The sequence below is a fragment of the Periplaneta americana genome, chromosome 13 (assembly GCF_040183065.1).
Source record: "Periplaneta americana isolate PAMFEO1 chromosome 13, P.americana_PAMFEO1_priV1, whole genome shotgun sequence".
Lineage (NCBI taxonomy): Eukaryota > Metazoa > Arthropoda > Insecta > Blattodea > Blattidae > Periplaneta > Periplaneta americana.
Window position 1 is genome coordinate 128,018,132 of NC_091129.1, and position 25,711 is coordinate 128,043,842.

General features: G+C 35.6%; 1 protein-coding gene across 4 annotated transcripts in view; it reads left to right on the forward strand.

Moving 5' to 3' along the window:
• Positions 1 to 25,711, forward strand: part of Nrg (Neuroglian) — a 75,479-nt gene that overhangs the window by 16,639 nt on the left and 33,129 nt on the right. For all 4 annotated transcript variants that reach the window (XM_069844192.1, XM_069844193.1, XM_069844190.1 and 1 more), the window contains exons 5-15: positions 2,176 to 2,369; positions 2,458 to 2,597; positions 5,401 to 5,562; positions 5,852 to 6,042; positions 8,246 to 8,521; positions 8,634 to 8,811; positions 12,689 to 12,780; positions 14,306 to 14,587; positions 15,657 to 15,844; positions 20,666 to 20,845; positions 23,742 to 23,976. In XM_069844192.1, coding sequence (XP_069700293.1) covers positions 2,176 to 2,369; positions 2,458 to 2,597; positions 5,401 to 5,562; positions 5,852 to 6,042; positions 8,246 to 8,521; positions 8,634 to 8,811; positions 12,689 to 12,780; positions 14,306 to 14,587; positions 15,657 to 15,844; positions 20,666 to 20,845; positions 23,742 to 23,976 — 2,118 coding nt within the window. The remainder of the gene's footprint in view (positions 1 to 2,175; positions 2,370 to 2,457; positions 2,598 to 5,400; positions 5,563 to 5,851; positions 6,043 to 8,245; positions 8,522 to 8,633; positions 8,812 to 12,688; positions 12,781 to 14,305; positions 14,588 to 15,656; positions 15,845 to 20,665; positions 20,846 to 23,741; positions 23,977 to 25,711) is intronic.

Consider the following 25,711-nt stretch of genomic DNA (forward strand, 5'->3'; position numbering starts at 1 on the left):
ATGTTCAGGCACCGAATGGATCTCTAAATATAAAAGATAGGCTCGTAAAATAATATAACTAATCCAATCACGCTACAGTTCATTCCAGTTTTTGCCTCCATGCTGTTTTATTTTGCTCGGCCAGTTTCCACTTTCTAATATGAAGCAGGCTGGTAGCATCTTCCTTTATTCCATCTTCCCATCTTCTTTTAGGCTTACCAGCTTTTCAGATTCCAAAAATATTTGCTCTTGATGTTTTCGTCATCATACATGTCCTGCCCACTGAAGCCGTTTAAGTTTTATATCTCAGGAATCTTCTATGCCACATCAATAAATTTAAGAATGCAGTTATATTGTCAGACTCCAAAGCAGCTATTCTGTCAATAGTCTCTAAACACACACCTTCATCTCAAACAGCAGAAATAACTAAAATGCTCTCTCAATTAATATCACTCAATAAAAGAATTGTATTCCAATGGATACCATCCCATTATGGAATCCTGGGAAACGAGAATGCGGATGCTTTAGCAAAGAAGGGCAGCACTGCTACTTACAGACCTGTTACTAAATCTACGTATTACTCTGTGAAAAGATTTATTAAATCTACATACTTAGACTTCAACAAACAAAATTTGAAAAAATGGAACTCTCTGCATCAAAATCCACAGTTAATTCCCGATTTACCACGAAAATCGTCTGTAGCTGCATTTAGATTGGCAACAGGCCATGATTGTTTGGCCAAACACCTGCATAGAATTGGAATATATCAGTCCCCTAACTGCCCATTGTGCAACTCAAACCAAGAAATGGATTCGGAACACCTCAAAATCTGTGCTTCAGTGGCTGGCAATGATAATATCTTTGAAAAGTATTGCAGTGCAAGAGGTCAAATGACTTTATTGTCAAACGCCTGGCGTTAGAAAACAACAACAATTCAGTATTGTAATGTATCCTCCATTGACAGTTGGCATTTACTGGGCCAAATATTTTTCTCAGTATTTTCCGCTCAAATCTGAGTAGAATTTCCTTTAACTCTTTAGTGAGGCACCATGTTTCATATCCATAGAAGAGGACTGTTCTTACTAATATCTAGTAAAGCCTTAGTTTGACTGAGGTATAAACATCTTTACTTTTAATTAATTTATATATGAATACAGTAGTATGATTTATTCGCTGATGTTAGTCTCCTATGAATTTCAGTTTTAAAACATTGTTATTAGTAATGCATCCGACCAACTCAAAGCCATCACTTCAAATCTGCTTTCGTAACAACGCAGTTTCTTTCTGGACATGGAAAATTTGGAACTTACTTCGACAGATTCAACATTCCAGCAGACATCGATTCTACATGCTCCTGCCGCGAAGACCTTCACAATGTGAAACATCTTCTATTTGACTGTCCTATTATTGAAGCAAAGAGATTTCAAATAAAGACACATCTTCTGGACTGCAACACCGAATACAGGACTCCACTATGTGAAGTGATCAAAAAACTTTGTTGCTACAGACAATTTATAGACTTGCTAAACTTTATCTTTAAAAGACTGTACATATATATTTCGCCATTATCTGTGTAAAAATAAGTAGTATAGATAAGTAGTATACCGTATAACAAAACTAAAACCCTAGCATACCGCTTGGTGAATTAGGGTTCTTTTCCACGGATATTTAATAATAATATTAGTAATGCACGAGCCTAGATAGATAAAATGTTTTCCTTTGTTTTTTAAATTTGTATGTAGATATTATATTACTGAGGATAATGATAATCTACTAGGTTTATACTATAGCCATGATTTAACTCAAAACTTAGAGAATTTATGCATTCAAATGTATTTAATGTGCTTTCTAGTTGGGAATAGACTAATTGGAAAGTTTTTGAGATGTCTAATATTTGGTTAATGTTTTTAGGATAGATATAATATTACACTTCCTCAATACGTATTTTAGAACTGTGGTGGGGTCCATGTTGTTTGCTTTGCCTCTCTGATGTGAATTCTAGTACAGTTTCATCACTGTAGGAATTAACAACATAAAGCAGATCAAGAGACTTGATTTTATTTTAATTTTGAAAGAGCCTTCCATAAATAAATGGGGCCACTTCACGACAACTGATCAGGGAAGTTTTGTTTACATTTAATATTGAAATACTGCGTTTTAAATTAAATTTTGGGATGTGTGTTTGTTTGCTTATAGGACAATATCAGTGTTTTGCTGAAAATGAGTGGGGGACAGCTACTTCAAATTCTGTCTTCGTCCGTAAGGCTGAATTGAACTCTTTCAAGGATGGTCTTCCCGTTACAGTGGAAGCTCAAGAAGGTTATCCTTTCAAACTCACTTGTCAACCTCCAGATGGTTGGCCCAAGCCCAATGTCTATTGGCTTATCCAGGTGTGTTATTGTGAATGATCATGAATTTTAGTGCATACAAAGAGTAATCAAAGTCTAATGTGTCTTCATACATATTTTTTTAATTCAGAACACTGATGGTGGAATAAAAAGCATAAATAACTCTCGAATGACTCTTGATCCTGAGGGTAACTTATGGTTCTCCAATGTAACGAGACATGATGCTAGTGAGGACTTCGCATATGCTTGTGCTGCCACTTCTGTGTTCCGGTAAGTATTGATGTAAAATATTGTTAAATGGAAAGTAAGAGCAGTAAATGTAATTACATGTGTTTTCAGTTCCCTGAATTTTTCAGATCGGTTTTTATCACTTCATATTTTCATTTACAGCCATTGTCTAATTTCTGAAATTGAACTTTTTGTCCTCATAACTTATGTGAAGATTGACATATGACGAACTTCATTTTCTTTTTGTACTTAATGTACTAATTAATATAAATGACACTCAGGAGGAAATTAAACGCAGAATAAATATGGGAAATGCGTGTTATTATTCGGTTGAGAAGCTTTTATCATCCAGTCTGCTGTCCAAAAATCTGAAAGTTAGAATTTATAAAACAGTTATATTACCGGTTGTTCTGTATGGTTGTGAAACTTGGACTCTCACTCTGAGAGAGGAACATAGGTTAAGGGTTGAAACAGAGCTTCCGGGCTAAGATGCCGTGGTCTACTGGTGCTGACGTTACCAGACGTTTCGTCTACTTCTACGGCAGACATCTTCAGTGGTTAGGTATCCTCGGTCGAAGTCTTCTGCTCGGGATACCTGTAGCAACTGTCAGCACCAGTAGACCACGGCATCTTAGCCCGGAAGCTCTGTTTCAACTAGACACCGGCCGTGAAAGCCTGCATGCTAAGATAGGTTAAGGGTGTTTGAGAATAAGGTGCTTAGGAAAATATTTGGGGCTAAGAGGGATGAAGTTACAGGAGAATGGAGAATTACACAACACAGAACTGCACGCATTGTATTCTTCACCTGACATAATTAGGAACTTAAAATCCAGACGTTTGAGATGGGCAGGGCATGTAGCACGTATGGGTGAATCCAGAAGTGCATATAGAGTGTTAGTTGGGAGACCGGAGGGAAAAAGACCTTTAGGGAGGCCGAGACGTAGATGGGAGGATAATATTAAAATGGATTTGAGGGAGGTGGGGTATGATGATAGAGACTGGATTAATCTTGCACAGGATAGGGACCAATGGCGGGCTTATGTGAGGGCGGCAATGAACCTTCGGTTCCTTAAAAGCCATTTGTAAGTAAGTAAGTAACTTAATGTCTATTTATCAAAAGGAGCCATAAAAACAAGTGCACAAGTGAACTTCACTAGGTTGTGAGTTGTGCCAGCAGGATGAAAGGCCAATTTCTGATACAAGCCAGGAGAAACTTTATATTCATTCCCTGTAAGTGGAGAGTAATTGAAACTGGGTAGCTTAAGATCTTGCCATCTAAATGACATAATGTAATACCATATTTTCCCAAATACTCAGCGCACATTTTTCCTAAATATGCAAGTAAAAAATACGGGTGTGCAGCTTATTTGAATTGAAGATTTTCCTCCTGTGCAATTCCGAAAGTGGTAGCTCATGCCATGTCTTCCTGCACAGGGATTTCAATTGTTAACATTGTTAAATGGATTAGCAGTACATGTGTCAGAATCTAGTTCAGCTGTAATAAGTGTATAGTTTGTGTGTCTTATATTTTCAATATTCTGAAAATGGGTACCACTGAAGGTATGAGATTGCGATCCTTTATTTGCAGCAAAGAACTTGAAATTATCAAAGATACAGAGGAACATGCAAACCATATAGTATCATAAAAAATAATAGTAGTTAATTTACTGACGCATGCTATTACTGTTGCACAGTGGCGGCTCGTGGGTATTTAATTCAGGGAGCTGCATACAAAAATAAACCATGCAACTTATCTTATTTAAAGATTAGTTCCATGCGCCTTGTCTTGTAGGTTGCAAACTTTTGAATCATCTTGTTATTAAAATCCGATATGTCGTTTAACATAGTCTTTACAATGGAAAACATAGCTAATGCGGTCAGTCTATCTTCTCTCATCGTATTTCTAAGTTAGGATTTTACTCTCTTCAAACATGAAATGCAACATTCTGCTTCGTAAGTTGTCATTGGCATGATGATAGCTATGCGTAGTAGTTCCACAACTTCTGGAAATGAGGCCTGCAAGTTCTCAGATAGAAGAAATTGCAAGATCTTGACTGCGTCACTGATATTTCTGAATTCTTGTCTCTGATACAACACAGTGAGTTCCGTTTTTAGTTTGTCTTTATCGAACATTGGGAAAAGCTTCACACATACATTCAGGTCATTTTCAGGAAATGAGATTTGTAGCATTCAAATTTTTCTTGACACAGAATAGAAGATAATATCAAATTATCTATGAACTCTTTCCATTATGAGATTCGCACTTAATTTCACATTTCTCCTGAATTGTTAAGGTACTGAACTGAATAGACTGTAAATATTGTACAGAATTAAACATTGTTGCACTTGATATAGTCACAACATTAAAGAAAATGTATTTAAAACTCCGCGCTACTGACAAACTGCTGCAAACTCTGGATTCACGGCAAGGGGTCTGCAGGGGGAGGGGCAAAACTAACGCGCAAAGCATCCGAGACGAGACTGGCAGCTCCAGGGGAGGAAGTGGCTTCACTAATCCGTCCTTGTCTCTCGTTTCGCTCTGGCAGCACCAGGGGAGGAAGTGACTTCACTAACGATTGCGTGCATGTCAATGAGAGCGAAATTAAAAAAAAAAATTCGAGCCGCTAGATAGAGGCTGTATAATAAATATATTTCACAACATAAAACGAGACAAGAGCCACAAATGTTGGGGGTGCTGCAGCTCCGCAGCCCCCCTTCGAAAGCCGCCCCTGCTGTTGCATAAAGTTCATATTTATAGTAAAAATGAAACTCTAGAATTCGTCATGCTTCAGTTTTATGACTTCAAGAACATAATGCAATGCACCTTTTTCCTCTCTCTCTCTAGGAATGAATACAAAGTTGGAAATCGTGTGCTGCTGAATGTAATACCAACTGGAGTATCTGCATCTCAGAATAGACACGAACCTGTTCAGCAATATGTGACTAGAAAGAATGAAGTAGCTCTTCGAGGCAAGAAAGTGGAGTTGTATTGCATATTCGGTGGAACGTAAGTACTTCTTTAAAATAATAAGAATTAATATGAGATTTACGTACACATACTTTTGCACTTTGCATGCCACTGACTTTGTCATTTCACTTTATTTTGTGTTCTATAAGTCTGATCTCATACCATGTACATTGTTTCATTCATATTGATTTTCGTTAACATGATTTCATTTCTGTCAGTCCTAAAATCATAGTGTCCTTTCATTTCAGTTACTGTATATAATAAATAGTTCATTGTGATATAAAATATTTCACTGTGTAGTAGATCTAATGTGTAATTGAATTTTCAGACCATTACCACAAACTGTTTGGAATAAAGATGGTCGACCAATACTTTCTTCAGATCGGGTGACACAAAACAATTATGGCAAGAGTCTTGTCATTAAGCATGCAGCATTTGAAGATGAAGGATCTTATACATGCGATGCTAGCAATGGAGTTGGGTCTGCCAAATCTTACTCTATCAACTTACAAATATTGGGTATGTTCATACATATTTTTGGGATTTATACCCCTAAGACTTTTATTCTTGTAACTGACGAAATACCTCAGTGCTGTTCAAGAAATAAGTACATACTGATCTGCATGTATGGCATCTTCGTCCTCTTTTTCCTCTTCTGCTTCTTTTTTTTTTCTGCTCCGTTTCCTTTCACAAAGATCTACATCAGCACCTTAATTTTTGTTCTCTAAATATTTCGGTGTCCCATGGATGACATTGAAGTGAGAATTTTCGTTGTCATTATTTGTGTAGGAAAGATTTAGCTAGCTCCTGAATAATAATGAAATATAATTTAGTAAATGTAATAAGAAAACTGTTTCCCTGCCATCTGCACTAAAGGTACGATCACACGTCGCTACTTTCGCAGCGCTGCAGTACAAAAAACTGCGCAACTCTTGTACTGCGACGTGTGAACAACGGTGCAACCCGAAAAGTAGCGGCTGCCGAACCTGCTGCCCGCTACTTTTCCATGCTGCGCGCAACTTAAAAGTAGCGACGTGTGAACAGGGTTCTCAGGGTTGCAGCCCGCAGCATTTTTGATATCGGTTTTGTTGAAACTTTTGCTGCGGTTGCAACCAGTGTTACCACCCAAATGTGTCAATGATACTTTTATTGTTTGGATATATTTTAATGTTAAATGTGATGAAAATAAATTATTTGTAACAGTTATTAAATACACAACACAGTCTGAGCATAATTGGTGACGATATAATTTATTTTTTAAATTTCCCGTAGCGTAGTTCCAAATAGGAGGGTTGCCAACATTGATTACGTGAATGTACTGTTGGTTATCATTTAAGTATATAGGCGTTTTTAAAAGCTTTATATTAAAAATAATGTCAATTTCTGAATACTAGATACGACAGAAAAGCAAATAGTAGATAAGGAAGCTTTCGCATGAGTTTCTTAATAATGCGAACATAACCACAAAATGTATATTGAGAAGTCAACACGGAGATGGGAACCTGCAGCATGACTGCAGCTGCAAAAGTAGCGCCTTGCGTGTGAACAGACTCGCAACCTCCAGTTGCAACTTTTGCAGCACTCGGGTTGCGCAGCATGAAAAGTAGTGTGCAGCGCACTGCTTTTGGCTTACGTGTGAACACGACACGTAACTTTTGCAGCTGCAGTACAAAAGTAGCGCTGCAAAAGTAGTGACGTGTGACCATACCTTAAGACATTGCCAGGACTACTATCCTGTCTCCTCTCTCTTACTACTTATATTTTAACAAAATATGTATTATTAAAGATATTTTTATTAATTTGTCCTACAGAATAATATCTGTAATATTGACAATTAATATTAGAGGAGAAAAATTCGCTCTGGCGCTGGGGATCGAACCCGAATCCTTGGTTCTACGTACCAAGCACTCTGACCACTGAGCTACGCCGAATTCAATCCACAGCACCGGACCGAACCTTCCTCCTTGAATGTTTCCCTTTTGGCCTGACTCCAAGTTAGGCATATATATTGATGTATATGTCCAATGTCAATTGTGGATTGAATTCGGCGTAGCTCAGTGGTCAGAGTGCTTGTTACGTAGAACCAGGACCCGAGTTCGATCCCCGGCGCCGGAGCGAATTTTTCTCCTCAAATATTAATTGAAAATATGTATTGTCTAGTCAAATGCGAGACGTTTCAAAATTCAGAGAGATGTAGGCAATACATGAAGTTTCTGAAGTATAAGATGGCTAGATCCAGTTTTCATATAGCCTTGTTCAAAATCCTTTTTGCAACGATTTTAGTATTTCATATCTATATAGTAAATTGTATGACTTGAGGCTTTCCCGGCGTTTGATATAGAATAACTCTTCTCGGGTTTTCAGGCAGGTGAGTTGGAGATTAGCTTCCAAGCTTTCGACGGCTAGCTCTGCCATCTTCTTCGTCGAAAGTTTGGAAGCTAATCTCCAACTCACCTGGCTGAGAACCCGAGAAGAGTTATTCTATATAGTAAATTCATTGATATTTATTTCACAATAATTATTGTCATATTGATTGGGCATTTGTGTCTATCATGGGCTCTTCGATCACTTAATTACCTCGAAGTGTAGTGATTGTTTTGACTTTATCTCGAGTGCACTACCTTATTCTGCCTAATAAGTGTCATCACTTTAGAAACGTAATTCTTTGCATTGTCATGCTAGCATGTGAACTCAAACTATGTTTTTGTTTTATGTTCTTTAGCTGCACCATACTTCACTGAAGAACCTGAGATTATCAATGCTGCAGAAGATGAGACTGTGGAATTTCGATGTAAAGCTTCTGGTGTACCTGAACCTCAAATCAAATGGATTCATAATGGTCGACCTATTGGGGAGGCTCCTCCTAATATTCGACGTAAGGTGGCTCCAAACAGTATTGTTATTGAGAGGCTGCAGAAAAATGATACTGGCAATTATGGTTGTAACGCAACCAACAGTCTTGGATATGTCTACAGGGATGTATATGTGAATGTGCTCGGTAGGTATATTGGGTTTTATTTAGTATAAATCATCCTAGAATAAAATTATATTTAGAATTTGTAGAAAAGAATTAAACAATTACTATAGTAAGTTTTTTCTCTTGCTGTTAGCTTTGCCTCCTGAGATCACTGATCCTCCCCGTAATGAGGCATCCGTTGATGGACGGACGGTAACTATGACCTGTCGTGTGTTTGGTGCACCAAAACCTAAAGTGAAGTGGCTTCATGGTGGTACAGAGCTTACTGGAGGACGCTACTCAGTTCTTGAAAATGGAGATCTTGAAATAAGGTGTGTTGATATTAAATTTATACCATATTAATCTTGATAAATATAGAGTTAACATTAATTACAGAAAAATGCCAAGACTAACTTTGCAAAGGATTCGTCATGAAAATATGAAAATTCATTTTATAAAATTATGTCTATATATATCACATTTTCAGATGGGAATGAATGGAGAATTCTAGTGAAAGGATATATTTCCCACTGAACGTAATTTTTACATAAATGAAAAAGAGGATTGTTAACTTCTCTCAAAATGTTGTTAACTAAATAATGCTGAGTTCGTGGCAGTAAAACCATGAACACTCTTCTTTTTTTTTTTTTTTTTTTACTCTCTGTTCTATGTCTAATAATGAAGATAACAGCATATTCAACCTTCGAAACTAACTTCTCCACTAGACATATATTTTACAAAAATGGAACTAGTTCAAAAATAAGTCCTCCTGAAAAATAATTGTTTTACCCTACAAAACTATACGCAAAAATTTACATTTGAGCAACCAGTGTGATGCTAGTATACTAGTCGTCATATGACGGGCATTTTTTGTGCACGTAATTTCATTTTGCACCAATCAAAAAATTTTTATCTGTCATGAATAAGTTTATTATTATGCAGGTGAGACATGAGTGGTGTCTGGCAATTTTTGCTTATGTAATGTGAGCACAAATGGAATAATGGAATACCAATACAGTAAAACCTCGTTAATCCGGACTAATTGGGGGGATAAGTTGACCGGTTTAATGAAAGTCTGGATTAACTGAAATAACCTAAAAGAACATTAGAAAATGCATTAAAACTCCATCTATAGCAACAAAACAGGTTTACTATTGTGTATTTAAAAGCCATAGGCCTAGGTACACTATGCAGTAAAATGTAAAGCAATATACATACAATGCAGTACATACTTATACTTTAAACCTTTGTTTGTGTAATGGATAATAATATTTGTTTGTACAGTTTAATTACCTTAATGCAAACTTGATGTATTTTCTTTATTTTTAATACTATAGGTGTAATATTGTAATTATTGTAATTCCATAGTTCTAATGCATAAAAGTGAATCTTAAAGCAAGGTTCTTTAAATTTTCCAAACTCATTGTTCTTTTGCCTGTCCAGATTAAGTAAAGTGCGGCTTATCAAGCAGAGGCGGCTCCTCAGGGCAGGCAGGGTAGGCTAAGCCTACCTCAACACATTTAGAAAAACCTAAAAGTGGATATTTATTAACTACCCCAACACATTTGGAAAACCTTACATAATTATATACTCTTGTCTAGGTTCTTAGAAATTCTTCAATTAACTATGAATGGGATTTTTTGAGGGTTAGTTGGACGTTGCTTACTGCTGGCAGTTCGATTTATGCGACAAGAATACACTGGACAGATCACAATGCGTCAGAAGGTAGGCAGAAGCGAAGTTAGCCGACCTTCCACGTAACTTCAAAGCTGACCCTGGAGTAAGCATTAAAAGAGATCGCTATTCTAAATGCTTTCTTAGCGCATGCGTTCTATGCTTAAGCCAGCGCGCTTGAATTCTGCCTGCCCTAACGAGAACCCACGAGCATTATCGAACACCTACGATTTGCGAAATTTCTGTTTGAAAGTTTCACGAGTTGGAACGTAGATTGTTACGAGTAGTATAACAGTTTTTAAACAGTGTGTTTTTAAAAGATGTTTTTTTAAACAGTGTATTTTAGAAAATGTAATTTTTGCAAGTACGTACTGTATATTAATGTTACGTATATCTGGTGATTTATAGTTAATGTAAGTGATAACAATATTATATTATGACTGATATAATAAGTAAACTGTTACGTTGTCCGTTTTCGCGTCGTAATGACATTGAAAAGAGAAGTATTTTGGACAATGGACGACCCACTCCTGTATTAAGCTCTATTGTTGATAAAGTCAGTGCTAAAGGTGCAAGAAAATTTAATCCTTCATGGTATGAAACACTATGAAATGGAAATATAAAAATTGGAGATTTATCTTTCGAACAGGTGGAAAAATTCAAATATCTTGGAGCAACAGTAACAAATATAAATGATACTCGGGAGGAAATTAAACACAGAATAAATATGGGAAATGCCTGTTATTATTCGATTGAGAAGCTTTTGTCATCTAGTCTGCTGTCAAAAAATCTGAAAGTTAGAATTTATAAAACAGTTATATTACCGGTTGTTCTGTATGGTAGTGAAACTTGGACTCTCACTTTGAGAGAGGAACATTAAGGGTGTTTCAGAATAAGGTTCTTAGGAAAATATTTGGGGCTAAGAGGGATGAAGTTACAGGAGAATGAAGAAAGTTACATAACGCAGAACTGCACGCATTGTATTTTCACCTGACATAATTAGGAACATTAAATCCAGACGTTTGAAATGGGCAGGGCATGTAGCACGTATGGGCGAATCCAGAAATGCATATAGTGTGTTAGTTGGGAGGCCGGAGGAAAAAAGACATTTGGGGAGGTCGAGACGTAGATGGGAGGTTAATATTAAAATGGATTTTAGGGAGGTGGGATATGGGAGACTGGATTAACCTTGCACAGTGTAGGGACCGATGGCGGGCTTACGTGAGGGCGGCAATGAACCTGCGGATTCTTTAAAAGCCATTTGTAAGTAAGTAAGTATGGTATGAAACACATAAATGGCTAACAGGAAGTGAAGTTAAAGCTAAGCTGTAGGTGGTCACGTTTGTTATTGTAATCTAAAGAAGGTACTTGGAATCATATCATATTTGTAACTCGGTAAGTCTAAAGAGACTTGAAATGAATTTGAATCCAATTTCGGAAATGTTGTCTGAACAACAAGGGTTGCAAGACAACAGTATAACAATAAACTAGAAAAAAACCGACAAATTATGAGGCGGCTCATTGATGTAACAGTATTGTTATGTAAGCAAGGGTTAAGTTTTCGGGGGGCATGATGAAAGCGAGCTGTCATTGAATCGCGGGAATTACATAAAAATGTTCTGTAAATTTTGCCTACCCTGGACATTTGACTACGAGCCGCCACTGTTATCAAGTCCAGATTAACGAGGGTTTACTGTACTTTGGTTCATTGTTTTCTAATAGTAATTTAATTCGTCACTGATTTGTATGATAAATGTTTCCAAATTAAAGTGAATTAATGTCCACTGATGTACAGGTGTATTTCATTATGGTAACTTGGATTTAGGAAAACGTCTATGATACGGTTTTGCATTAAGTGATACATTGAAACATATTTTCATTATATGAGAATCTCGTAGTGCATGTCTCGAATATGTCAAAGTCTTCAAATAATAACAATTTCATTTATAAAATTAATTAAATTTCGGAAGAGGCTCAAGAATTGTCCGGGATATTATGTTACAAAGACTTTTTGAATAGGGACCACAGGCTTTTCAGTTATTAATCATTTGCAAAACCTGTTTCAAAATTATTTTATAGTTTTCATTAATGTACATAAGGTGAGTGCAGAAGATCCATTATTTGCTCTTCATCTGTGGAACTAGCTTGTGCATTAGAGCAATTGTTTTTGTTCATACGTAATATTTATTTTCTCTGGATCTGGAAATAATAATAATAATAACAACAGTAATAGCAATAATTCTGTTCTTTAAATTTGTGTTTAGTCCAAATAGCTCTTCTTCAAATATTAAGCTATTATATGCGTAAGTTCTCTCTTGGCAAGATGGGAGAATCAATGAAGGGCAAGTTATAATATATTCCAGAGAAAACAGGTTTGCATCAAGATTTGCCTATCATAAATTCTGTTTATTGTACTTCGAAATCGAAACTATACAACTAGAACAGAATACATACATACTAGTTTTATTAAGGAAAGGCTTTTTATATTTTTACACTGTTCAAAATGTGATGTTAGTATTTTTTTTTTTCTTCCAGAGAGGTTACATTTTTGGACGCTGGTAATTACACTTGTTATGCAGAAAACAAGTTTGGAAAAACTAGAGAATCAGGCAGTTTGACAGTGAAAGGTGAGTGAAGCAGTCATTTAATAAGTACAGGTGGCTACTGGTGTAGTTCAGACAGCAGGTGTGTTTGCTTGTTGTTCCAGGCTATGCTCAGACATGGGTTCAGTTCCTGGTTGGGCTGATTAATTTTTTTTCCGAAGTTTTCAATTACCTCGGGTGTAAGGTGAATGTCAAGTTATCTGAAGAATCCTCGACCTCATCTTGCCAAATACAATTTCTCCATCACCAATTTCATTGATGTTAAATAACCTGTAAAAGTGGATATAGTGTTGTTAAATAACTTAAAAACAAAAAAAGTAGAAGTATTATACATGCATACCATGAAATCACATTAGATGTGCAGTGTGTTAAAGATTCTATACTTTCTTTTGCTAAAGCTAAAAGTTGTTAGTGCAATGTCGTATGTAGCAACTTCGTCCCAAGTAAAGAGTCAAAACCGCTTGTAAGAAGAGCTGCAAGAGCTTTATTCATAGGGTCTATAGCCATATAGGTGTTGTACAAAGCGAGGGATCATTTATCTCCTTGGAATTGAACTCTGACTATTCCATTTGTTTTTGAGCTAGCAATGAATATGTTAGCATTAATGAGTGCTAATATCTGTGTAATATATTTTGAAATAAGATTTGGTAGTTAGGTTTATTAACATTTGTCAACTGTACACCATTTTTTGTGTATGGAGGTCAAAGCAACTAAGGTGGTAGAACTTTAATGACGACAAGCGAGATTAATTTTAATACTGTTGATAAAATTGTGCAATATTTTATCGTCACATCATTGAAAATTTAACTTAATTTACAGAGTTAAAAATTAAAATATCTTTTGTTCATTTAATAAAAAAAATATAAAAAAATTGAAAATATGATGATGATTATGATAATAGTGGATGAAAAAAGTGTATTATCCTGAGAATATTTGGGAGAGAATTTGCTTGCAGTTTTGGTTAGATTGGTATTATCAGTTTATTTTTCCACAAAATAGTTTTAAACAACTTCATTGAATCACATTGCACATATCAGTATTGGTTTGTTTCTTATGTGAAAAAATCAACATGTTACCACTTCTTCTACCAAAGATCCCCATAACCTTTATCATAGTGTTATGTTATCGAGAGTTGAGAATGAAGTAACAGCAGGTCAGGGTATAGAATTTTGCTTTTATTCATTTGTAAATGGGTCTTTTTACAGAATTTTAAAAACTACTTTTTACATTTGAGGTCCAGAAGAAATTCAAGTAATCTGCCTGCGTGAAAATTGTAGTGAACAGATGCCTACAGTTTCCTTGTCATTCACCTATAATTTCTTCATAATTAACATTGTTCCAGTCATTGGTTACTGTGAGAGTTAGGAAATCATTGCATTGCATAATTTCCTAAGAGACCAGTTCTATAAATTTCTACAAGAAGTGCCTCATATACATAAGCATAAAGCATTCCTACAGTTGTCACCTCATTGATGTCTGTTTCATCAAATACAGGACTCTTCTGTCAGTCATTTACAGTAATTAACTTTAAAATATTTTTTTGTTTCAGAACATACTAGAATCACGGATGAACCGGAAGATTATGAGGTAGCTGCAGGCAGTACAGCAACTTTCAGATGTAATGCTGTTAGTGACTCATCTTTGCCTCTTATCATCGAGTGGTTGAATAATGGTCAACAAATAGATTTTGAGTCAGAGCCAAGATTTGTACGATCTTCAGACTATTCACTTACTATCACCAAAACAACAGAATTAGATTCAGGCGTTTACACTTGTGTAGCTCGCACAGATCTTGATGAAGCTACTGCCCAAGCTACTCTCATTGTTCAAGGTAGGAATGTTTTTTCCATCAAAAGCTCTATACTATTGATATACAATGAAACTTAGAAGTTGTACAAATGTGTTAATTTATCCTGTATGTGTATTTACTTCAAAAGTATAGATTTTTAAATGTTCATCGAATTATTTACAAAATGACATACCATAAAAAAATTCTCAAGCTAATGTAGACACTTTATTTATAAGAATTGTAGGTATTGATGGTAACAGATAAGAGATCCGTTACTTATACAGAAGGTAAGTAAAAGTGTGCTGTGTCATTACAGATGGATTAAACTACTTAGAAATTTATATTGTGTAAAGTTGAATTAACAGAGGAAACAATGTTGCAAAGTGGTATTAACTGCAACATGTCTCTTGTTTCTCTGCTTCAGAGAAAATAAGCAAAAATTATGATATGGAAATTTCATATAATAAAACCGAAGTGTTTATATGTAAAGGAAATGAGCAAAATATGTTCCATTAACAAATTATTAGAAAGAGTGAATAATTTTAACTACTTTGGATATTCCTTATCATTTACACATGACCTTGACATACAAAATAAAATTCCCTAGAAATTCGTTAAAACAATGTACCTAGAAAAAACTTTGGACTCGAATCTCACTTGGAAAAACCATATAAAGGAATTAACTTCTAAACCAGAAGATTCCAGCTTCTGAAGAGGCTAACTGGAGTGAAATGGGACAGCTCACGACAAAAATCCTTCATTCATTCTATTCCAGAGCAGCAGTGCTAATGACATCAACAGAGTGTAACATCAATAAACTAGATACAGATACCGTAACATAATGATTGTTTTATATAGGTGATTTTCATTTTCTAGTAAAATTACAGTTGATATGCTTAACATAATAAATCTGAAATTATGGATTGTATGTCAAATTCTCTAGAGAAGAGTCGGAAAACAGAATTTTGGTTAAGTAATTTAGAAGGTAGATAATTTAAAATTATTCTTACTGCATGATTGATTTATTTAAAGAAACGTGGTTGGTTCATCAATTTACAAGTGTTGTACAGATCCTGGATTATTAATGTAAAATGCTTTTTGTTTGCTACAGATGTTCCTAACCCTCCAAAATTAAAGAGTATTAACTGCAACAAACGTGATGCTTCACTGCATTGGGAACCAATGGGTGATAATCGTGCACCTATTTTACGCTATACTATCCAGTACAACACTAGCTTCACTCCAGACACCTGGGAAGTTGCATATGATTCTGTTCCAGCCACTGATATGACATACACTGTAAGTAAACTGCAGAGAGGAAGGAAATAAGTGAGAAGGGTGGAAGGAGAGAGAGTTATACTTCTGACATAAAAATAAATTTGTAACTAATTTTTTTTTTATGAAATCTAGTTGTGGCATAGGATAGGTATAAAATTTGTAATTGAGGCAGTAGCCAGAAAAAAGGGCTCCTAAGCAAAAGTCATGTTTCGAGAAAATAATGATTGAAAGATTTATTTTGATGTACTAAGGTTGGATAAAAAGTAATGGCAACAGTTCGATATTTTTGACATGGCTTTATTCACAGGGGTACAACATTTACGTACCTTCTATATAGTCGCCCCCCTTATTTATTGCCTTTTGCCAAATGTTTGGAAGGGGTTGTACACCATTAGCGCGTCCATGTTTGTTGATGTTCCGTATTGACTGCCCTAAAGCACGGATAAGTTCATCTCTGGTATTGTACCGGGTCCCTTGCAGTGGTTCTTTCACTTTGGTGAAAAGATCGTAATCGCATGGATCATATCGGGTGAGTACGGTGGATGTTCCAGTAGTCCGCGTTTTCCATCTGCCTTGGAGGTACGGCATGGTGCAATGTTACCCCATCAATGTCATACGTCACAATGAACATCAACTTCACAGCACTTTGTGTAGGGTGCACTTTCTTCGGACGAGAAGAACCTGGATGCTTCCATTCATTTGATTGACGTTTCAAGTTTGGTTGGTTCATATGAGCGAGCCCAGGTTTCGTCCATAGCGACGATTTGTCCAAGAAAGTCGTCATCTTTCCTTTGGTACCGGTCCAACAAGCCCTGTGCAACTGAATAGCGGTGCCATTAATTGTTAAACCTCGGTAACCCAGAATGTCTTGCAGAGTGTGGAGCACAGTTTTGTGGCATACTCAGACTTCCGCTGCTAACTCAAGCGCAGTCCATTGGCGATCAGTATCCAACAGGGAAGCAAGGAGTTGAACTGTGTTGTCCTCCACGCGGGGTCGTCCTGTACGGAGGTTGTCCTGAACGGCATCCCTGCCTTCCCAGAACGCTTTAACCCATCGTGCCACTGTGCGATATGGCAACGCTGCATCGACATATGCTTCATGCAGTCCCTGAAAACATTCTTGTGTACTACGACCTCGTGTCACTTCAATTTTGATCCAGGAACATTACTCTAGTTTTGTAAACGTGGTCTTAGGGCGCTCGCACTATCCCTATGAAAGTAAACATTCTACACACTGCAGTAGATTGACAGAGTACTGTCGCCGTTGGCTGCACTAACCCATCTAACAGTCCTTGTTCATGTCCACACAGCTGGCAACTCTCGAACGCACCATCGTCACGTGACAGCAGTGTTGCCATTACTTTTTATCCAACCTATGTAATTGCGATTTGAATGCACTTTTATCAAAATAAAATTTGCATACTGTTACAATAATATTTGTCTACAAGTTTTTGTTTAATCCTTCCGACTTTAATAGTGTTACATATTATTAGTGTTATTAATCTTGTTGACTCTAGTAGTTGTTGCTGGTGCAACAATAACGAAGAAGATTTGGAGCATATCCTCTTAAACTGCCCTGTCACAAACATCCATAGAACTAATCTAAAATCTGTAATCCCTGTAACCTTGGACAATTCTCTCCAATATATACTGAATAAATCTCATCTGTGGATTGTGGCTGCTGAAATATACAACCAGCATCGTGCTTTTTACCCATCATTTGTAAGAAGAAGAAATTCATAGTGAAACATAGTATAATACTGTGATGAGAAAGAGGAATAAATATTGTATATTACTACTGTCACTGAAAAAACTAACCAGGAGCAATACTTATTCACTACAGTGAAACTGCTAGTGGTTCATTGTTCCATTATGATCAGAGTCACTATCATCTCTAAGATTAACTATTACAGACTGCATATGAGCTGCTATAATATATATTCTTTCCAAGATAAATTGACACTGGTCATTTATTTTCCTTTATTTTATTTCCAGTGTCTCCAAACTATTATGTATAAACATTGATTCTAGTAATATAATTAAGCTTTCATTTCATAAGATAATTTTTTAGTAGTCAGATACTTTCCGATCACAAAAGTAAAATGAGACAGAATAACTTCCAGCAAGAAGAAGATAAATTTTTGGGATCACCAGTTTTGACAATAGTATCATTTCAGTTGACTTAAAACGAAGTATAGCACACCCAAATTACACAATACTCAAAGGTTGTCAAGTTATTAGCAGGGAAAGTTGTGGTTGGTTGCTTTTTCAGTTAAAGTCTCTGTCTAACGATAGCTGTGTTTCGAATTATTGATGTAAGATGCTTATTATTGTGTTTCTCGTATATTTAAAATAAAAGAGGAAAATAGTTACAGCTTTTTTGCTTAATGCGGTGCCATACTGTGAGTGATATCTCAGCATTATCCTTACTTTTTGTTTTATATCAGTTCAGTTCAGCCTAGACTAGTGGAAAAGAGTAATTGTCTTAGGCTGGTATTCATAGTCGACACTTTATATCACCACTTTGGAAAGTGACACTTTTGACGAAAGTGGCTCTTTCATATTAGTGATATTCATAGAAGATTGAAGAAGTGCACTTTACAAAGAGTTACTTTACGTCAGCAAAGTGTAGAGTTACAATTTGGTTGGTAACAGAAGTCCCACAATGCCTTTCAAAACAAGTGAACAAACAATAACAAATTAATATGAACCCACAGATTATAATGCTTGTAATTTGAGTTGGGAGCCTAATTTATTGCAAGAGAAAGAAAATATATATTTAAACTTGTTTTATTTCAGTTTCTAGTTTTCGCTGCCGATAGTTTAGATTATTTCAGTCAGTTCAGATATATAATATTTTATTAAATAGGTAGTGGTACTGCTGGTGAAATTAGGTTATGTTTTGTACAGTACATAGCTGATCCATTGATTTATATTGTTAAGTTAGGTTTTGTATGTATGAGTTCCACTGATTTATATAGTTAGGTTAGATTTTGTACCTACATATATTCTATTGGTTTGTGTAATTAACTAGTTAGGTTAAGTTGGACTGAGTAGGTTAAGTTTTGTGTATCCTATTTCATTTATATCGTTAGGTTAGTTTTTTTACGTACCTGCTTCATTGATATACCGTTTTATTCCCTTCATTTTCATTTTTGTCTTTTTCGTGAAGTCAAAAGAATGAAATAAACACATTAGGCCTATTATTATTATTATTATTACTATTATCTCTCTCTCTCTCTCTCTCTCTCTCTCTCTCGTTTCCATTGTTGGCTGCTCTTTAGGAATATTTTTAATGCACATTCTTCTACATTGCAAAACAAATTAGGCCTAATGGTATGAGATCTCTTTTATGGTGAGGTTATGACTGCACATGAACTAGAGACAGTATGTAAGCAAAAGCAGCCATATCATATGTATTGCTTACCGGCATGAAAATATATATTATCGAAATAATGATTATATGAATATCGAGATAAATCTCATCTCAAAATACAGGTAGTCAACAAAAATGAAAATCGTTTTATACCCAATATAATTACGAATCTGCTTAGAAAGCAGGCACGTGAGATCTCGCAATACTAATTTAAGATGGTTATGCCTACATTAGATTGAAGTTAGTTTCATATTATTTAAGTTAAAAAATTCGTTTCCGTAATAAAAAATAGGTCATATAGGAATATCTACCTACATATCACTTCATCGAATTGAGGTTATAAATATACGAATGTTACTACAGAAATACCTGAACTATAATATTATAGATATTAATGTACGGTACATATCTATAGCATAGAATTTTAATGCAGTCAATAACTATTATTGTAGGCACTGGCAAACCTCCATTATTCGTTTTTATCAACTGGTCATCGAAAAGATGAGCAATCTCAATAACAGTTTTTTTATCAAATCGGAACCGTTTTTTTAATTCTATATCATTATAAAATTCCATGGAATTGTCTTTAGGCCTGTCCCTAATGTAGCGCTTTCGTACATTGTCCACTAATTGTGCCATTTCTTCCGCATGTTCTAATAAATAATTTGACAACTTCCAAGGCGTCCGCCATTTTTCTACAAAGTGACACTTTCGGCTCAAAGTGTGGTCGGAAGTACACTTTCATCCAAAGTGATCCTTTGCACCAAAGTGTCGACTGTGCAACGGAAAAGTGATACTTTGCGTCTTCCAAAGGACACTTCAATCGAAAGTGTCGACTATGAATACCAGCATTAGTTGTGAAGTACTCGACATTGGAAATTAATATTAAATCTGTCTCAAATAATTTTAGATATTTGTATTTGTATGCACTTACCTTTCTTCTGAAGTTTTCTTTTTTAAATTTGTTTCTGTTTTTAACTTAATTACTTCTTGCAAACTTAAAAAAATAAGAGGAAAATCATTGGGACAAATTTTGAGTAAAATTGTTGAGTATTTTATAAGAGCTCAACATAATTATCTTTGTACCGATGGATTGGACATAATTTGATTTCATGGTTATTCCATTGATATGGTATGATAAATATAAAATTCAACATATTATTTTGTTAATGGAATTGGAAGAAATGGACACTATCTTATTGTAATATAAAGTCTATCTTGTTGTAATATCTTCATGCCTTAAGATGTTCTTGAATGGTAGTGTATCTGAGCTACTCTAAATTAATTCATACATATAAGTTGGTGGGACACAAATGAGTTTTTTATAAGACCAGTTTATTTTTAGAAATGAGTAGCCAAGAACTCTCTTAAGCAAGAATTACAGAAATGTAATTATAATTGTAGGAAAGCTAGGAATTACGAAACTGTTTAAATATGATACTGAAGATTTTCTTTGTGTGTTGCAGGTGGCAATGAGTCCATGGGCTAATTATACCTTCCGAGTTATAGCCTGGAACAAAATTGGACTTTCACATCCTTCAGAGCACTCTGCTGTTTGCACAACACAACCTGATGTACCTTACAAAAATCCAGATAATGTGGAAGGGAAAGGCACTGAGCCAAACAACATTGTTATCAGCTGGACGGTTAGGACATACTGTGTTTCTTAACTGAAAAGTTCATTCACGTAGACATGAAACTCATTTATCCTTCACCTTAAAGCTGTTGTTCCATTGTGGTGATCATTGCATAAGTCTTGTCACACTTCAGTTAGCACACTTTACGTGAAGATACGTTGCAGATTAAAATGCTGAAAGTTAAACCAAATACCATATTTACGCGATTATGATATTCACTTTTTTTTTTTGAGAGAGAGAGAGAGAGAGACATCTTGAAAACTAGGATGTGTATTATATTCGCACACACACACACACACACACACACACACACACACACACACACAGACTCAAATTTATATTAATACTCCATTTATGCTACGAGATATGGTGGAAAACTGCTGACAGAAATGACCATTACTGGTCCTTGTTTTCCCGACTATTGTGCACTTTTCATTCATAATTTCTTGTACATTTTCGGCAACATATATTGTAGTAAATGAATATTATTTTTAACTATGGCAATGACTTAATGACGTTTTTTCTTCTATATTGAGACATTATGCATACAACTTTTAGCAATTATGTGTTTTTAAATAAACAAAAATTTACCAACAGTAAAATTACTGATGAAAGAATGGCATGATGTTAGTCATTGTCAATCAGTGTTCTGATATCAACCCAGACCTGTTGACTGAAACTTCCAGTTCTGATACTGCAAGTGAGAATGAATGTGATGTATAGCTAAATGTAAGCGTGCTTTCTTAACGTGTCTTGATAATACAGGGTGGCACACGAAATGTCATACCATTTAATTATCTCATTAAAATTTTTATATTCTAGTTTCGATGTTTCTAACTGCGCTAGTGGATGCCGAAATTCATGGAAAATCCGATAGGTAACATCACAATTCGGATGTAACCATAGCTATGAGCACAAACATCAATTTGTGAATGGCGGCCAATGGGCGATTGACTGTTGAACACAAGATGAAAGTTGTTCTGCTTTTCGCCGAAACGAAGAGTGTTGTGAGGACTCAGAGACGTTTTTGTGCTCACTTTAATACAAGGTGGGTTCCTAGCAAGCAGGTGATTTAGAGATTGTCCCAACAGTTTGAAACTAACGGTTCTGTGTTGGAAAAAAAGAGGCAATGACCCATTAGTGTCCTTACGCCTGAAAACATGACTTGAAGTCCCTCTAAATCAACAAGGAGGGCTTCTGCCGAGTTGGGAATCGGTCGTCGGTCAGTGCAAAGGATCATGCATTCAGATCTTCAATTGTATCCCTACAAAATTACCGTTCTGCATAAACTTGCGGAGAGAGGTAAGGAGCGGAGGCTACAATTTGTGTTGTGGGCTGTGCTCCACAACATGGTTTACAGACGAGGCCTACTTTCATGTGAACGGTGTTGTGAATAAACAAAACGTTCGATTCTGGACGAGGGAACCTCCTCGCATACTTCATGAAAAAGAAATGTTTGGGGCAAAAATTTCTGTATGGGCCACAATTTCGAGCCACGGAATCACCGGTCCAATTTTATTCGATGAAACTGTCAACCAAGTTCGATACAAAACCATGTTGGAAAGCAATTTTATCCCCACCTCATGGCAAAATTCTGGATTACCTGCACGAGATGTTTGATCTTCGTGTGATGTCATATCGGTTTCCTGAACGACATGGGTGCGGCAAAATGTGGCCGCCTCATACCCTGGACATTAATCCGTGTGATTTCTTTTTATGGGGATTTCTAAAGGAGACCAGAAAATGTGGTGCAGCTCAGAGCCCTTCTAGTAGGGTTGTGCCGTGTGCTATCTGAAGACTTGTGTCGAAAAGTGGTGATGAATGTAAGGGTTTGTTTGCAAGAGGTTGTGAGGCAAAACGGAGGTAATATGGCACATGTTCTGCATTAGAGATAAAATTTCAAATCCTAATTATTAATTCTGTATAATTTTGTAAAGCTTTAATACAAATCAATACGTGTTATGTGTAAAATAAATGGTATGACATTTTGTGTGCCACCCTGTATAATTTTAATCTTGAATGGTTTTAGCACAGGCACATATATTCGAGTAAATATGGTATATATAGTAAATTGAAAAAGAGAGTTTCAGAATATGGTGACAATGTGTTTACTCTTAAGAATAATAAACTACTCTGCAAATTTTGCAACTGTAAAATGTGAGGTCATAAGACTCATTCTTGAGTCTCACTGTTTAGTGTCATATGCACATGAATGAACACACAAGTGCTTATATAATATTGGAAGACAAAAAGTTACAGCAAGGCTCCACTGAGTCAAGTGATAACAATGCATTCCTTTCAAGGAAAATTGTCATACATTATTTTTGTAAATATTCCTTCCAGCAAATTAAAAATAAAAAAGCTCCGTGCATTTTTAGAAAAATACACAAGAAGAAATATTTTAGGTGAAATTTCTGACACTGCAGAAACTGAATATCCGAAATATTTGTTAAAATGCATATAAGAAGTTGTGTAGTTATAAATTTGCACATTTCACATAAACTATAAATGCATTCATGATCATTCTGTCGTATGTGCCTTCACGTAAATAATGGTGCATTTTAATTTATATCTTATACTGAATAATAAGTGACTTGAAACAAGAAATTGACAAGAAAATGCTTTATTTAATGTCCCTTTTAAACTATAGAAGTTAGTGAGACATACGAAAGAATTGTGTAACTATAATGGTAATGGAATGGCAGAATGAAAATAATACTGCAATCTTTCCTGCAGCAATTTTTGTGCCTCAAATCGGACAAAATTTGCAGTATTTCCAGTGTCTTCATGGGATATATTTATTATGGATAAGTCTCTTTATATTGCATTAAAGTGTAACTTCAAATTATTTTTTAATTTAGATTCTGTATTAAGTTTTATGAATGTGATGTGTTTTATGCTTTAGCCTATGCCAGAGATCGAACACAATGCTCCAAACTTTATGTATCGTGTCTACTGGAGACGAGATATTCCGGGTGAAGAATGGAGTACAGCTGATATACATAACTGGGAAGAAACTAAACTAGTTGTACCAGATCAGCCAACATTCCAGCAATATCGTATCAAGGTTGTTGCCATGAACGAGAAAGGAGAAGCAAATGTTGCTGCCAATGAAGAGATTGGACACTCTGGCGAGGATGGTAAAACATATTTCATAAAATTTGTTGTGCATTTTGTGTACTGTAATTAAACATTGAAAATTATCAAACAAAATTATCAGAATATGTAAAATATATCGTAAAGTCAATAAGTTTGTGTCATAACTAGTAGACTGGTTTTTGAATTTAAATTATTTGAGCTAATTGTAGGGTTAAGAAACTGTGTAGTTACCATACATACTAGTGTCGTGGGTTCATATCCATAATGAGGGTGATGGCCTTTTAAGGAACGACAGTATTCTTAGAATGGTTTTGGAAAGTACTGGTATAGCAAAGGAAAGTAAGGCAAAGCAAAGTCAATATTTAGATGGCAAGTTTAATTGAAATTTACCATTTACTTGTCATCAGGCATAAGCCAATACTAAGCTTAGAGTGCCTCTATAAAAACAAATGTGGCAGGCAGATTCGTTTTCTGTTTGTTATGCCATGTTTTATAAATATTTCCTAGTCAAAAAGGTATTGTGTAGTCATAAAAGTGTGGTTTTTTTATTCAGGTGTGATTTTCTCATAACGTATTAAAAGTTCTTTAATCAAAGCAGTAGTTTATTAGATGTAAGAAGCAATAAGCTAAGGCGCTTGCCTGCCAGTCTGAAGTTGGACTTGGGTGCAGGTTCGATCCCCGCTTGGGCTGATTACCTGGTTGGGTTTTTTCAGAGGTTTTCCCCAACTGTAAGGTGAATGCCAGGTAATCTATGGCGAATCCTCGGCCTCATCTCGCCAAATGCTATCTCGCTATCACCAATCTCGACTCTAAATAACCTAGTAGTTGATACAGCGTCGTTAAATAACCGACTAAAACAAAAAAAGCAATAAGCTGAGCTATTTTTGTTTTGTTTTGCTTTTTTGTGGGTGGGGGGGGGGGGGTGGAGTTTGCATCGATGCTGATATCTCAATATCTCATGAAATATTGTTTTCACTATGTCTCGTAAGTTAGATTGAAAGGTGTTTTTGCCTTTCAAATTACATAAGTAAGGCCGGGTCCACACAGAATCAGACGCGATGCGGCATGGCACAATGCTATGTTTTGCTTTACAATGCCTTACGACAGTTTAAAACTGTCTGTTTGCGACAACTCATTTGCTGGCTATGTGGTTTTGGAAAGCTGGCCTAGGCTAGAAAATGACGTCAATGAAAGAGGATTGTCTACATGAAAATACCTATTGTATTTGGTTATTATTTCCTAAGGACGCTTAATACACCTAAAAATCTATATGATTGAAAGAGTCTTTAAAATTAAATATTACTAATGCAGTGCACAAACGTCATTTTCTATGTTTATGACTACTTCACGACTCACATTAAAGAAAAATAATATATTAAATCAATAATGAGTGATAGTATAGAGCAGAGAAGTAGACCTACTACAAATTATTATTATTATTATTATTATTATTATTATTATTATCAATATTATTATTCACGTGGTCTTTCATCTCATTTGCAATTTCTCACATATTTTTAGAAACCACATTATTGTCGTGATATTGTTTCAAAGATTTTGCAGAACATATATTTCCTGTACTAAAAAAATTAATTTATCCGCATCAAACTCCATTATGAATAATTTGTCCGCATCCAGCTCCATTATGAATAATGTGCACTACACAACAATATAGTATTCGTATATAGTGAAAGCGTGCAATCATAGCCACTACTAATGCATGCACAGTACATAGCAGCTATCAGACTGTCTCCTCACGACGAACTTCAAGCAGTC